Genomic DNA, 14,535 nt, shown 5'->3' on the forward strand with positions numbered 1-14,535 from the left:
GTAGATTCACCATGGAGGAATGAATTGTCTGAAAAAACAGTTTGAGGCCTGAAAAGAAGTCTTAAGAAAATGAGAAATGAGGAAGATATGAGTTAGCCAATAGCTTTGAGATGGGTGGTATATGCAAGAAACTGTTTAGTAAATAACGGAGTATTTTCACCTAATCAGCTAGTTTTTTTTTTTTTTTTTTTTTTTTTTTTTTTGTAGGAATCCTGCATTACCAAATTTAGTAGGCGAAGAGTCTTCAAATCCAGCTAGTAGAGAAATAAGTATGGAAGAAGGGGTAATAAAGGATAAACTGAATACAGTACACAAGGCTGGAGAGGCTTTCATTAAAAATGAGTCTTGCAGCAAACTAAGAATCACTTTGAATAAAAATGTAAGAGAACATAAACTTGAGTAGGCAGTAGTAGGAGATGAAGTATTTTTCAAGAGAGCAGATGAAAAAGAATGGAGGGGCCCTAATGAGGTTGTAGGAATGTCAGGTAAGACAGTTGAAGTAAAACATGGTAGTTCATTGAGAGAGATAGCTAGGATACACATAAGAATTCAGGGCAAAGTAACTGAAAAAGAAAGGTTGTCAGAGGTTAATGGAAATAGGGACAACTGCATGGATGATGTAAGTGCACCCGAGAACAATGTAACAAAGGTAGAGGAGACACAAGTGATTATTCAGAATAAGAGAGAAGAGAATAGAGAGGTGATGAGAAAGATGAGGAAGACTTTACAGAAGAATTACCTAAGTTGAGAAAAGTGAACAGGATTAGAGCAGTAAATAAAGACACTGGTCAGCTGAAAGAATGGACAGTATTAAGTTTGGCTGGTAAAAGATTTAGTAAATACTGGGGAGATACATACAATGTACAGGATTCTTCTACTGGTGAAAAGGGGTGGATAAACCTGAAAGATTACAGGAATATTGGAAAGGTTTAGGGCCGAAGACAAGGTTTCGTTAGGTTTTGAGAATCAGCAGGTGTTAGGAAACGGAGTTAAAGAGTTTGAGAGAAAACAATGTATATGAGGTGGAAAATACTGGGCAAAACGCTATTTCCATAAGGAGAATAGTCACAGAGCAGTATCAGGTCTTCCCTACACCTGTAGAGATCAAAAGTGGTAATTCCTGGTGGTGAGGTTTATAGGAAGGATACCACACAAGTCCAGAGTGACCATGGTCACATTGCATCAATCTGCTATTGTTCATGATTCAAAAATTGAACCACCAGATCACTCTTATCAGAAAAGATGACGACAAAAACAAATACGGTGGTTGGATAACTAGCAAACAACATATATAGATAATTATTAAAATGTTACTAAGCTACATACATGTACCAGTTCATTAAATTAATGGAAGCAAAGACAATTCTATCATTAATTCACATGGACATTGTAAAATTAACGGATATAATTATATAATTTCATTCAGAACTTAATGTGTATATAATACTTATGTAAATGGATTACATGGTAAATTGGATTAGAAGCAACTTGCTGCAACAAGATCTATCTGCAAATGTTGATTGTGCTGGTGAGTATTAGAAAACTGATTTTGAATTGAAAATTACATTTTCTTTTATTGTTAAGGGGACACGACTGTATTAAAAATATCACTGGCATTTTGATTTTTATATCTTGCTACGCAGAAACAAAATATACTTTCTAATCTTTTGTTGCCTGGTTACTATTACCTTTTATAATGTTATAGAAACAAATTTGTTCAGGTATTCTATTTCATAACTATATTAAGCCTTGTATTGGGAAACAAATAACTTTGGTAGGCTCGTACGAAATGTTCTCCAATGAACGAATTTTGTTTAACAAAAGTTTCTTCAGGAACAGAACTTATCCATATAATGGGACATTGTTGTATTCCCAAGAAGGATATTTCAGTGGCTAGGTCTTCAATAGAATTCTGAGCAATGTCAGATCCCATCTTTCAAGCTGTTTTTCCTTTACATGACAACTGGAGAAGCTCTTTGGCCTTATTCAGTTTAAAGGCTTAAATGCTATTTATGAATGGCAGAGGCAAGAGTCAGTGACATTGCCCTATCAAGCAGGACAATGCCCCATAGGCTAACCATATATAATTGTTATTAGTGCCTAAGCCCCTCTCTCCACCCAAGCTATGACAAAGGAGGACCAAGCAGTGGCTGCTGATAACTCAGCAGATAGACTTGAAGGCTCCCCCAAACCCCCATCCTTAGCTCACATCGATGGTGAGGTTGCAGCGACCAAAGGAACTAATGAATTTGAGCGAGGCTCAAACCCCAGTCTGGAGATTATTAGTCAGGGATGTTACCACATCGGCCACCACATTAGTTGACCCAAGGCTGAAAAATCATAATTTGGTGTAGGGAAGAGCAGTATAGAAAGGTGGCCAAGACATTCAGGCTTAAATGCCCAGGCATTGCTAAAGATTTCTTTAGCCATGGACCACAGCAACAGCCATTTCCATGTCAGTCCCATTGATACCTCCCCTCATTTCCATGATCCTTCATTCAAAGGAGACCTACATATTTAGGAAATGGTCCCTTCAGTTCACAGTACAGATACTCCTCGTACAACGACGAGATAGGGACCGAAAAACCTGCCGTTGATCAAATTGGCCGTTAATTGAATTACTGTATTCTATTTTAACCAGTAGCCTCAATTTTCAATCATGGTAGAATACAAAAATAACTGTACAGATTTTTTTTACCAAGTAAAGAGTATATTAAAGTTTTATTTTCTTGTTTTGCAAAGTAGATGGTTTATTAAAGCTTTATTTTTTCATTTTAGCCATGGGTTTTAGAAGGTTATCACGCAAAAAGTTTGCTTGTCAGCAACGAATAACCTCTCTTTCGGTAATGAGTAGGCAATATTCTTTCAGTCATGTATTTCAAAGAGTATAGCTTTTCTATACATGTTTCAGGGTATATTTTAACATTATTTTTATTTAGTACTGTACAAGGTAAATAAAAGCTTAATTTTTTTTTCCCCTGGTGGGTTTTCAAGGTTTTCATACGTAGGCTAGGTTCGTTTATCGGCAATTAATAGCCGAACTTTTGGTAACGAGTCTGAAATATTTTTTCAGTCATATTTTAAACTATAAATTTTCTTTACAAACATTTATTTTTTGTGTAGTACAAGGTATATGAAAGCCTCTCTCTATCTACCTCTATGCATTTTCATACCTACCTCTCGCTACCTCTCTCTCCTTCTCTCTAACAAATAAGATCTTAGTTTACGAGTGAAATTAACATAACGATATCGTTAGTTGTGGTGAGCATTTCCTTGCTTCAGGTGGTAGCCTACAAGAAACTTAAACAAAAAATGCAATATTCTATTACACCAGCTGATCTCTCTCTCTCTCTCTCTCTCTCTCTCTCTCTCTCTCTCTCTCTCTCTCTCTCTCTCTCTCTCTCAGATGTTATACAATACTTACATATAGCGGAAGCCAAAATCTTCGTTTCCTTAAAAATTTTCAATTAAATACAACACAAAAAAATTATACCGTGCATAAATTCACCCGAGAGAGAGAAAATATTGCCGACTCGTTACTGAAAGTTAGGCTATTCATTGCCGATAAACAAACCTAGCAGACGTGTGAAGACCCACAGGGAAAACAAAAAATAAAGCTTTTATATATACTATAGAAAAATAGTGCTTTAACATATCATCATCAACACTACCATTAAAATTATCGAGACATTAGAGAAAGATAAAGGTTGCTGAGGACGTAACCTATGTTTACATTATGTCAGCTAGATTCTGGACTCGCCTAAGTTTAAAGTTGATTTCATTGTTGATATGGAATTTTTCCTCAAGTAGGTTATTTATTATGAAATTGTCAATAAAATGTAAGGTAAATATGGCTTGGTTATATTTATTACGAGTCACCATACCTATGTCCCAATATACTTGAAAAGACATTAGATTTGATGTGTTTTGTGGCACTTGACTCGCAGACTCACTCTCTCTCTCTCTCTCTCTCTCTCTCTCTCTCTCTCTCTCTCTCTCTCTCTCTCTCTCTCTCTCTCTCTCTCTCTCTCTCTCTAATAAATTAAATCTTTGTTTCTTTACAAAGTCTCATTTAAATGTTATACAAAGAATAGATTTAAACTTTATTGTATCTTTGATACTAAGCTGGGCTTTAAATACAAAATTCGATTTTGTCAGCTGATCTTTAGTTTTAGTCGACATCATAACGTATATGTACTGAAAGAAGTTTTCAAAAATTTGGGTTTCCCGATGTTATCCGAGCTTCATTTATTCATATTTGTACTTTTTATTATAAATTTAAGGTATATTTTAACAATGGCAATTACCGCTTGTTTTCATCTTGGTTTTGCCATTTCCTTTAAACATTCCCTGTCCTTTAGTATCGTAGAAATCATAGAATGCGCCAAGCTCGTATCACTTGCAATCGAATGAATTTTTCATTCCACCTTTATATTGTTTTATTATTTCTTATTTAGTTTCAATGGTTATTAATCATCTTTGCTTCTTAGCAGATCTCGAAAGAGTTACACTCTTCCTATTTTCGAACAATTTGAAAAAATACAGGAATACGTACTTATACGAGAATAAAATCACTCGATCGAACGTCACAACACAAGATGTAGGAAAGAACACGTGATGCTGAGAGAGCTATTTCCTATTGACAGTAACAGTATTGAGTACTGATACGAAAGATTCACTGCCAGTTGCCTTCGCCGAACATATCGAACACAACAGGCATACATTTACGCGCACGACTGTGCTGCCACTGCACATTTGTAACTGCGGGAGATGGTCGTTAAATAAATATCGGAGCTGTCAGAAAAAATTATGTGTATCTTTGAATTAACGTTGTACAAGAGGTTGTTCTATGAGGAGTACCTGTATTTCACGTGTTGGAACTGGTAGCGACCTGATGCTGAAGAGATTTAGTTCAAGATCCTATTCTCATATCAAGATTTTAATAGACAACCAGGCAGTTGCAAACACCCTGTCCAGACAGAAAGTCCTGTGTATGAAATGAACCTTGGATCAGAGCTCTTTCCAAGGGATCCTTGCAGTTAGTTCCGGATATCCAAATAGACCTGTTTGCAACAGAAGAGAACCACAATCTTCCACTATACATAGCTCCGAATATGAATTCTTAGGCAGTGGTAAGTGATGCCTTGATTCTGAAATCAAACAGAGGATTATTGATTTATGTTTCTTCCGTGTTTAATTTTGAGGGCTTCAAATATCATTCTGGACAATTTCACGGACAGCTTTGGTAGTAGCTTCACCCTGGCCTAGCAGCTCATGGTATCCACTGCTCTAGTATATGAGACTGAAGTTACATCTGCTTTGGTCGGCACAGCTGTATCAGAAAGTAAGATGTCGGGTTTTCTCTCCCGTATATATGTTAGATAATTCTCAGCTCAAATATAACATTTGATGAGCTTCAAGAAGTCTTCATCCACTAGACAATATTAATTAGTGGGGATGGCATGGATGGTCTTTCTAAGGAATAGGTCACCGTGTCAGATAACTCTGGATTGCTTGTCTTCCTTTTTGGGCCACCTCTTTGAGGATAGGAAACTTTAAGCCATCAACATTTTTTTTCTTGCAAATTGGCATTGACAGAACCTATCAAGTGGGTTGTTGGCATAAATTTAGATTCGGACCTGTTTCATAAGATTACTCGGTTATTTGCTCTACATTGCCCATTTCCACCAATCCCTGCAGTTCTGTATCTTGGTTACTCAATAGGGTGCTTGAGTCTTTGGCAAAGTTTAGATAATTCCTTCATATTGCTTAAAGAACTATTACAAAAAGCAAGAGTCAGTGAGCTTGTAGTCTTTCAGAGAAATCAGGAGTTTATAACCATCATTTCTAGTTGTCTTTTAATCTTGACTACGGGTCTCTCATTTTTAGTGAAAGGAAAACATTTTCAGAGACAGGACCTGCTTAGTTATACAACCCAGAGTTGGGAGATGGTGTCCTTTGCCCAGTGTATACTCTGCAGTTATTCCTGGAGAGATCCTCATATTCAGAAGGTAGTTAGTTCCAAAATATCCAGACCAACAAGCCCTTTTCTGTATTCTAATGTCCTCCCTTATTAAAGAAGCTGATCCTCTCTCCATGCCTGAAACTCACGATCTGAGAAAAATTTCTTCTTCACTAGCATTCCTTGCTAATACTGTATACAATTTCGTGAAATCCAAAGCTTTATGAGTTAGTTTTGGCATAGGATTTCTTATTAAACACTGTCTGAAATAATTCCAAGCACTACAACATCTATGTGTAGTCCTCTGGTCATTCATGACTCCTACAAGGGGAAACCGGAGAGAGGAAGGACCATATTATTAAGGTCCTTCAACAGAAGCATAATGAAAGGCATCCAGTCTTTCTCCTGAGCTTTCCTTTTTGAGATGAGTGTCAAGCTTGTTAGTTTATATTATCATTACAGACATGGTCGAGTTGCTTGCTTGGTTGTACACGGTTGTCATTGATGGTGCACAAGTCTACTCAGTTATTGCTATGGAGACCATACGGCACATTAATAAAAAAAAAAGTGATTTTGACAAAAGAAAACCTAATTTTGGGGAGGTGCTGTATGGTCTTCAAGACCCTCCTTCCTCCCTAGCCTAATGCAGGGGAGCAGGCCAATTGGTACTCATTTTGAGTTTGAAAGACGGCAGTAGGACGCAAGTGGGTGCTTAGGTAGCATTGTCTACAGCTGTAGTGATAGTTCTCTGTGATGACGCATCATCGATAGCAGGTTGTTTCAAGCTGTGAAGGTCCTGTATTGAGTTCAATAGTGCTGAACTTTACGGTTTGTGCTTTACATGTTAATACACTAGCCCTAGAGCAAGGGAGTCGATATTCATTTGAATTTATGTCATATTGGATTCCCTGTTTTAGCGTTTTACAGGGAAGCCCTTGGCAATCACTTAGCACCTCCCCTTGGCTGGTGAATCTTAGATGTTGTGCATATTCATACAAAGCCTTAACAGTAGGTTATAATGCTAATTCAGTATCCAAATTAATCTAAATATGTAATAAGTAGTGTACAAGTATAGATTTTCCTAAGTCAAAATCACTTTTTTAAACATTTTGAAGTTTCTATGTATACAGTTTACATTATTTTTCTGCTATTCATACACCTACAGTTTTCTCTCTTCCAGGTACCATTCTCTCCATTCAATAGTCATGAAATTATTCATTTTATCTATTTTAGTTGTCAGAACATACCTAAAATATTTCCAGTTTAGTCAAGATGCCAGTCTCTGACACTCAATTCTACAATTTTCTCTGGTTCATTGCTTATCATATGGTTCTAATTCTTGAAAACTCAATTCACATTCTAACTTTTATCAATATTTGATATAGTTTATTTCGTGCTTGTTTTCTAGAGACTTAAAGTTAGTTTGGCTTCCATTTCTTTTTATAATCTAAGCTACAAAATTTTCATATTTGTTTTATCCTTCCATGATTGGGACATTGTTGAGAGTAATCAGCTAAATTCACCAATCTTATTAGTCAATGAGGGAGTACACCATCTACATGTAGGCTCCCTTTAAATAACTTACCAGGCTACCAGCACCTTGCTCTGAAACAATGTTCTGGAAGTTTTCCTTGTTTGTATAATCTTCCATCCCTAGAGGTATATAAACACCCATTTTCCCTCCTGAAGTTGAGTAGGTTAATTCAGTGCACCTTATGTGATGCACTGTAGGCATTATTCATGGTCTAAGCCGTAACTCATCAGGTCCTTGCTACACCAAGTTTTTATTCTTCTATTTTACATCCATTCCCACTTCTGTTGATCCATCTTATTATAAAACATAAGTCTTTACCTTCATAGTACAGCTGTATGGTATAGTATTCCCATGTTGCACCTTGGCATTGAATGGCCTCCCCAGTCCCAAACTAGGCCTAATGTCTTAGATTATCTAATCCAATACAGTCCTCTCTCTTCCTCTGTTTCATCCATATTTGGTAAACATCTTGCCATTTTAATTATTAAATTGAAATTGCAATATTGCTCCTTTTTCTGAAGTATTGTATTTTGATAAATTCTTGAGTTTTCAATGATGTATGATTAGCATTTCCTTTGAGTTCAAATATCTTTATGGATCTTAATATTTTTTACTGATAATTATATATAAACATTATATATTTAGTGGATGTAAATTTTCAACTAGAGAGCCCAGTTTTACAGTTGAAATGTATATCTAAACTGTATTATTTCTTTTCAGGACCTAATGGAAACACTCAATTAGCCTGCTGTCTAGCTTCAAAACTTCATGCGAAACTCATTTGTCAGACATTGAAAATTTATTCATACAAATGGAGAGGAACTGCATTGATTTGCTTTATAATGTACATTTTTTCCTGGTTTTTCATGTTGTACTCTGGTTTCTCTTCCTTAGCATGACAGGGAAGAATATGCTAATATTACTGACAGCCATACGATTTTTTGGGGTCCTTACATAAAAGTAACGATATGATTTCCAGTTCTTTAGTTTTTTTTTTCCATTAGATTTAGCATTAGTATTGAATCATATGTCTCATGATTGATGTGCTTCTCTTAATTGCTGAATTTGAAATGCACACTGTTGATGGTAATAAAAAACCTTTAAGTCTAGCCTGCCTCTGCCTAATAAATTCATTTTTATAGATGAGATCTGAAAATTATCACAAGATGAAGATGAACATCCAGGTTAGAAGAAACTGTAGCAAATGCTAAAGGCAGAAGGGAATGCAGTAGAGTCACTACAAGGAACCTTTAGTACCATTTACAGTTTCCATGGCACTTTGAGCTGTTCCTCAATCTCATTCAAGACAAGATCCTATTAGCAAGAGGGATAAATTTATAAATGTCACTCAGTGCTTTCAATAGAATATATAACAATACCTAGCAGATTTTTTTAATCACAATAGTTATTTTTTTTTTCATCTAGAAAAAAGTTGAAATTTTTTTTTTCTAAAAATGGCCTTAATTTTTTAATCATCTTGAAAAGAAATGAGATTGTTGTTTTCCAAGGAAATTTTGTAACACTATCAGGGTTTTAGAATTATTATACCTTAAACACTCTGTTCAAGAATTAGGTTTTATGTAAAATTGTGCAATGTATCTCATATGTTGGTATTAAGTATTCATCTGATCATGATCACAAAATGTTGAATTATTGATGCATAGTTATGTAAATCATTTTATATATTAATTTTTTCCACATCTTACTTCATATGTGGCCTAATACTGTAGATTGAGGGTCTGTCAATACCATATACAGTATATAGATTCAAACTATTTTTCTTGTGGCATACTGTAATTACATTTATTCTTGCATCATTCCTCTCCTTAATGATAAAGGTAGATTATATTGTTCTTATAGAAACATCCCATATTAGGAATTATATATAAACTTCCTTTCTTAAGGTTTTTTAATTTATTTCTATGAATCTCCCCTGATGTTTATACCATTTTTTCTCCACAACCCCAGTTTAATTGACATATACCAGTAAAATTTTCCTCTTTTCTTTCTCTTCACACTATACATGCCCTTGAAAAAGGAACAGAGCATGTCACCATAAGTGATAGGAAGACCAGGGTGTCGCCTTAGGAAATTTAGTTCTCTGTTTCACATTCGATCAGGCAGCGATTGAACACTCACTCAGATTGATTACATATTACATTTTATGATGTCTTCCCCTGGTTTGGTTTACAATTATTACCAGAAATGTGCACAGGAATTAATTTTGTAGATTATGGTCTGCTTTCCCTTGTATCGTTTCAGGAGCAATTCTGTGATTTGATTATCATTGTGAAGCATGAATTTCATTCAAGATACCACTAGTCAGAAAGTGTTTCAATGGTTAACAATCAAGTTAACAGTTCTAGCAGGCCAAGGAAGACTAGTCTAGTTGATTGTAGCAGGATGACGACAATATTGACACGCCACTCCCTGTAGACAACATACAAATTAAGCCTTTTTTTTTTAATAGTGATGAGCTTTCATAATCACTTGTTACCTTTTCTAAACTTGAAAAGTCTATTGAATCCTCCGTTAATATTAGTATTTTTGATCTTCTCAAACAGTTAACCTAACCCATCCTCTCATAGTCTCCTTCTCAAACAGTTGTCAAACCTAACATATCCTGACAGTGTCATTTTAAATTGATAAGATTTCATTTAGAAAGGGTTCATAATGTACGTTGCCCTCCACAGATCTGAAAACCTCACTCGGAACCTCAAAATCTGTACATTCTTTTTTTCCTTCTGATGCTAAACCTTTGCATTTCACAATACTAGTCACTATAAGACTAAACTAGATTGTGAGTCAGAAGATCAGGCAGTTTTGTCTGATCCCAATATTCTCTCCACTTGCTCAAGTGCTTCTCACCCTAATAGTAGCGAAAAGTTTCATATTACTTATGTGGATGCTGTGTCATACCGTACGATTCCCGTAAATTCTGAAAGTTTCAACTAATTTAGTTTATTTTCAATTTTCAGATGACGATATTCACCGTTCACTGGCAAGCATTGCCATTAGCTCATCTCACATAACTTTAACTGGGCGCTAGTAAATACAAATCTAATGTGAGTCAACCCGTTACTACTGCTACCCCCTTCTTGAAGGGTAAGCAATACCAGAAATATGTTGATATTCACTCTGATTCTGGTTCCAGACAGAAAAATGAGTACTGTAATAGGAAATTTACAAGCTCAGCCTCTAGTTCATCAGTGCGGTTACTTTAGTGTGGTAATTTCTTACTCAGGTTGTTGGAGTCTTCACGAATCTGGCTGTTAAAAAGATAAATGTTATATTGCAATTCTGCTATTCTAGAGTCGCTTTGCAGTATATGTCATAAGATTATGTGCCAGAAAACAGTTTGCTTGCTGAATGAGTATATTCTACTTCTCACTGAAGCATGTGTGTTCAAAACAATATCTTTTTAATTCGGGAAAGGAAATTTCACGGCATAGATGCTCTTTGTTTTTTTGTTATTGAGGTGTCAGCACAGCTGGTAGATTCATCTCTAGTTCACTTTGGATAAGAGTGTGTTTTGTGTGGTAATTTCTTACACTCAGGTTTTTATTACCATTATGAGTCGGGCTGTAAAAAAGACTTAATACAGATAAGAAGAATCTAGTTAATGATAATAAAGGGATAATTTTCTACTTAAATACATGAATATCCCTCTGCTGCTAAATCCTTTCTATATACTCAGGAGGTGCTGTTAGATATGGTTGGCATTTTGGAAATAAGCCTCAGCAGTTGTGCAACCCTTAACATTCCAGATGTAAACAGGATAAGTATTAGGACTTTTTGTGCTAGAAATCTTATGATAAACTAACTCTTCATGTTTTTAAGGTATGATGTGATGCAATTTTTCATCAAAGTATGCAGAGACAGCTGTTTCTTAACTGTACTGCATATACCTCTCAGTTCCTTAATTTTGTGGTAAGTAAGACCAATATCTTTTTAGGTAGCTCAGAAATCAACGTAGTTCTAGATTCAGAGTAAAAAATCAGACCTAGACTACCTATTTTTGCCCCTAACGTAAATGCTCAAGTGCTAATTAGGGGGTCATCTACACCATTCAGTAAAGGCTAGCATTCTTTTGGCTATAGCATCCACTAAAAGCTCGGGTGGTCGATCAAGGTAGATTTTGGGACCAATGTTACTAAGATTTCAAGTCTTCTTCAATTTTTGCATATCTGTTACTAAAACTAGATAAAAACTTTTTTTTTTCTTCTTTTTTTTTGTGTGTGTGTGTGTGAAGTAAGAGCCATACAATTGTATTTTGGACAAACCAAGGTAATAGGGGTAGTGCCTTTATGTTCTGTGGCCTTAGGGTCCATAATTGCCTGGTAACCAAAAACTCTCTGATATCCCTAGTTAAAGTTTTATCATAGAAGTACACAAGGGATTAGATCCAAAAATCATCAATGTTTAAGCGTGATTTTTTTTTTTTAAATCTCCTTGGAAAGTTCTAGCTTCATCTTTAGTGTGTAGCAAGTAGGGTTTTGCAAACATTATCTTAGGAATACAATCTAGCATACAGTGCTGTATTTTTTATTATTTCAGTAAACAAGCTGGAATCCTGTATTTCAAATCATAATTTAAACAATTTATCAAAGTCAGCTAGACAAGTAATCTAGATCAGGGTTGCAATATTAACCTCGTTGCATTGCTTGTACTAAAATTTATCTCTTTCCTCTAATTGTGCTCCACCTCCAACAATGTGTTAGTCTGCAAAAGTGAACATTGAGGGAGATTCATAGAAATAATTAGAATTTTAGAAATAACATTTCTTATTTCTATACTCAGCTAATGCTTACATACTTGCCCACCCTCCTTCCCCATTGACTCATTGTACGAAGAGGAGGGATAATGTTGATTTCAAAACTGTAAACTATATTTCCCAAGACAACAATCCTCTACTTATGGTAGAGGACTCTGTTCCTTTGTTAAAGGCGTGTATGTTTGAAGCAAAAGAAAATAGGAAAATTTTCAGGTTTTGAAATTTTACTGGTAAGTGTTTATTAAACTGGTACTGTATTCTGACAATATAAACATCAGGTGAGTATAGAAATATGCAGTTTTATTACTAATATTCTAATTTTAAAGATAAAACTGAAGTCCAGAATATATAAAAAATACTATATTTTGCTTCTAAACTTAATTTTAAGATTTTCTCAAATACTCAATTCAACTTTGCTTCTTTTGAGGGTTCTTGATGTAATCAAAAATATGTTTCTTCGCTGCTGAATTTTGTATTTTCTCTAAAGGTTCATTAGTGCAAAATTGAATACTGAATTTTACCTTACGCTGGACATAAATTGGCCTCATAAAAATGAATCTGGTTAACTTGGTATAAAGTTTTTTTTTTTAAATTTTAATATAATCATCCGAGTTAACCATTGTTTGAGCTTTCATGATACAATGTATTGTACAGTAGTTTTTTAATCAGAAACTTTAGACCCCTCAATATTAAACCTTGGTTCTTAATCATTTCTTCTCAACCCTATGTAGAGAATTTGACTTTTCAGGTAATTCAAATAAGATTTTGATTTACAGTTATGTATATTACTGCAGTTTGTATATATTTATAATACCAGTATGTGAATATCACTAAATGAATGGAAAGTTCAGGCTTGTATACTGTACTGTATTTTATTTTGTATTTGTTTAATATATGATAATTCACATCTATGGTTGTTTTGATTGTGAACCATTTATTCTGAAAAGTATGCTAAATTTTATGCATTATACAGTACTCTATATCGTATCCATTTCACTTTGCATTCTGCTAAATATGAAGTGCAGAATGAATGTTCATGTTCTATTATAGAAACCACGTATTTCTATGAGCCTCCCTTCTCCAAGCTCAGTTACATCAATGTTTACCAAAAATTAATAAGAATCCTATTTTGTTTCCTTTCAATAGACTTGGGTCTCTAGTAAAGTAATGTGACAATCTGGAGGCAAATAGAAATAACATTGGTTTGACCAAGCCATACAGACTTTGTCTTCAGTCTCGAAGTTGAAACTATTCCCTTGACTCCACTAGTCAGCAAAAAGGGTGGGCATGTACATTGATATCAGGTGAGTATGCAAATAACTAAATTTGTTATCAAAATTTTGGTCATTTCTATTTACCTTTCTTGATGTTCATATTATTGACTCCCATAATGATGGATGTGGGTCATTAATTAAGGAGAGAGAGAAGTTATTTATAGTTTTCAAATAAAAATAATTGATAATCTACACTCACCTACAGTCTAGTTTTTGGTCAACAAATCACAGTACTTTTACTTAAAATTTGAAACTAGATTGTTTTCTCTTCAAACATTATCTTGTCTAACACTAGGTTGTTCCTTTTGGGGTAGTACCTCCTTTTGCATCACTTGCCTGGCAAAGTGGGATGTGACAACCTCCTTTCCCTTCAGGTCCCAATTGACCAAGAATTGCTGCTTTTGACCGGAATAAGTCTGCATACTTCTTTTTGGAGTGAACAAATCCTGGATCATGGTAAAGTTAGAGACCGCACCTGACCAGTGCTTCCTTGGATCAGAAATCTGGGAAGACTTATCCAAAGCACCCGAACCAAGTTCCAGCCATGCCAATTCAAGGGTGAATTTTGATACTTCAGGGGGACAGGTCAATGGATGCCATACCTCCCTTGACAGGAGCCAGACATCCACCCCAAGATCATTAATTTCACAAATGAGTGCAAGATCCTTGCTGAACAAAGACTCAGTCTCAGCATTCTCCACTATTGCTAGCGCTGTCTGAAATTGGGAGGCATTGAATTGACGACGTCCTGGGACTTTCCCTCCTGAGAGGGTTCTTGACTACATATATCACAGTAAAAGCCTCCTCATCAGAGTATTCACATACTGGTCTGAGCATGGAACCAAGGGAAGCACAGGTGTGTTGTGTGAGTGCCTGTGACTGGGAGAAGAGTAGCCTTGCTGGCAGTCACAAGAACACAATGTGGCAAGTTCTCAGAGCTTAGAGCCCATGTTCCACATAAGGTTGGGAAATCTAGATTCATCCATCTAAC

General features: G+C 35.4%; 1 protein-coding gene across 1 annotated transcript in view; it reads left to right on the top strand.

Annotated features, from left to right (window-relative positions):
* rod (rough deal) overlaps positions 1-13,179 on the top strand; it is a 291,539-nt gene extending 278,360 nt beyond the window's left edge. The window contains exon 30 of the mRNA XM_068375218.1: positions 8,217-13,179. Within this exon, the coding sequence (XP_068231319.1) occupies positions 8,217-8,240 (24 nt within the window). The 3' untranslated portion in view covers positions 8,241-13,179. The remainder of the gene's footprint in view (positions 1-8,216) is intronic.
* The last annotated feature ends 1,356 nt before the right edge of the window (positions 13,180-14,535 follow it).

Source organism: Palaemon carinicauda, chromosome 6 (assembly GCF_036898095.1).
Source record: "Palaemon carinicauda isolate YSFRI2023 chromosome 6, ASM3689809v2, whole genome shotgun sequence".
Taxonomy (NCBI): domain Eukaryota; kingdom Metazoa; phylum Arthropoda; class Malacostraca; order Decapoda; family Palaemonidae; genus Palaemon; species Palaemon carinicauda.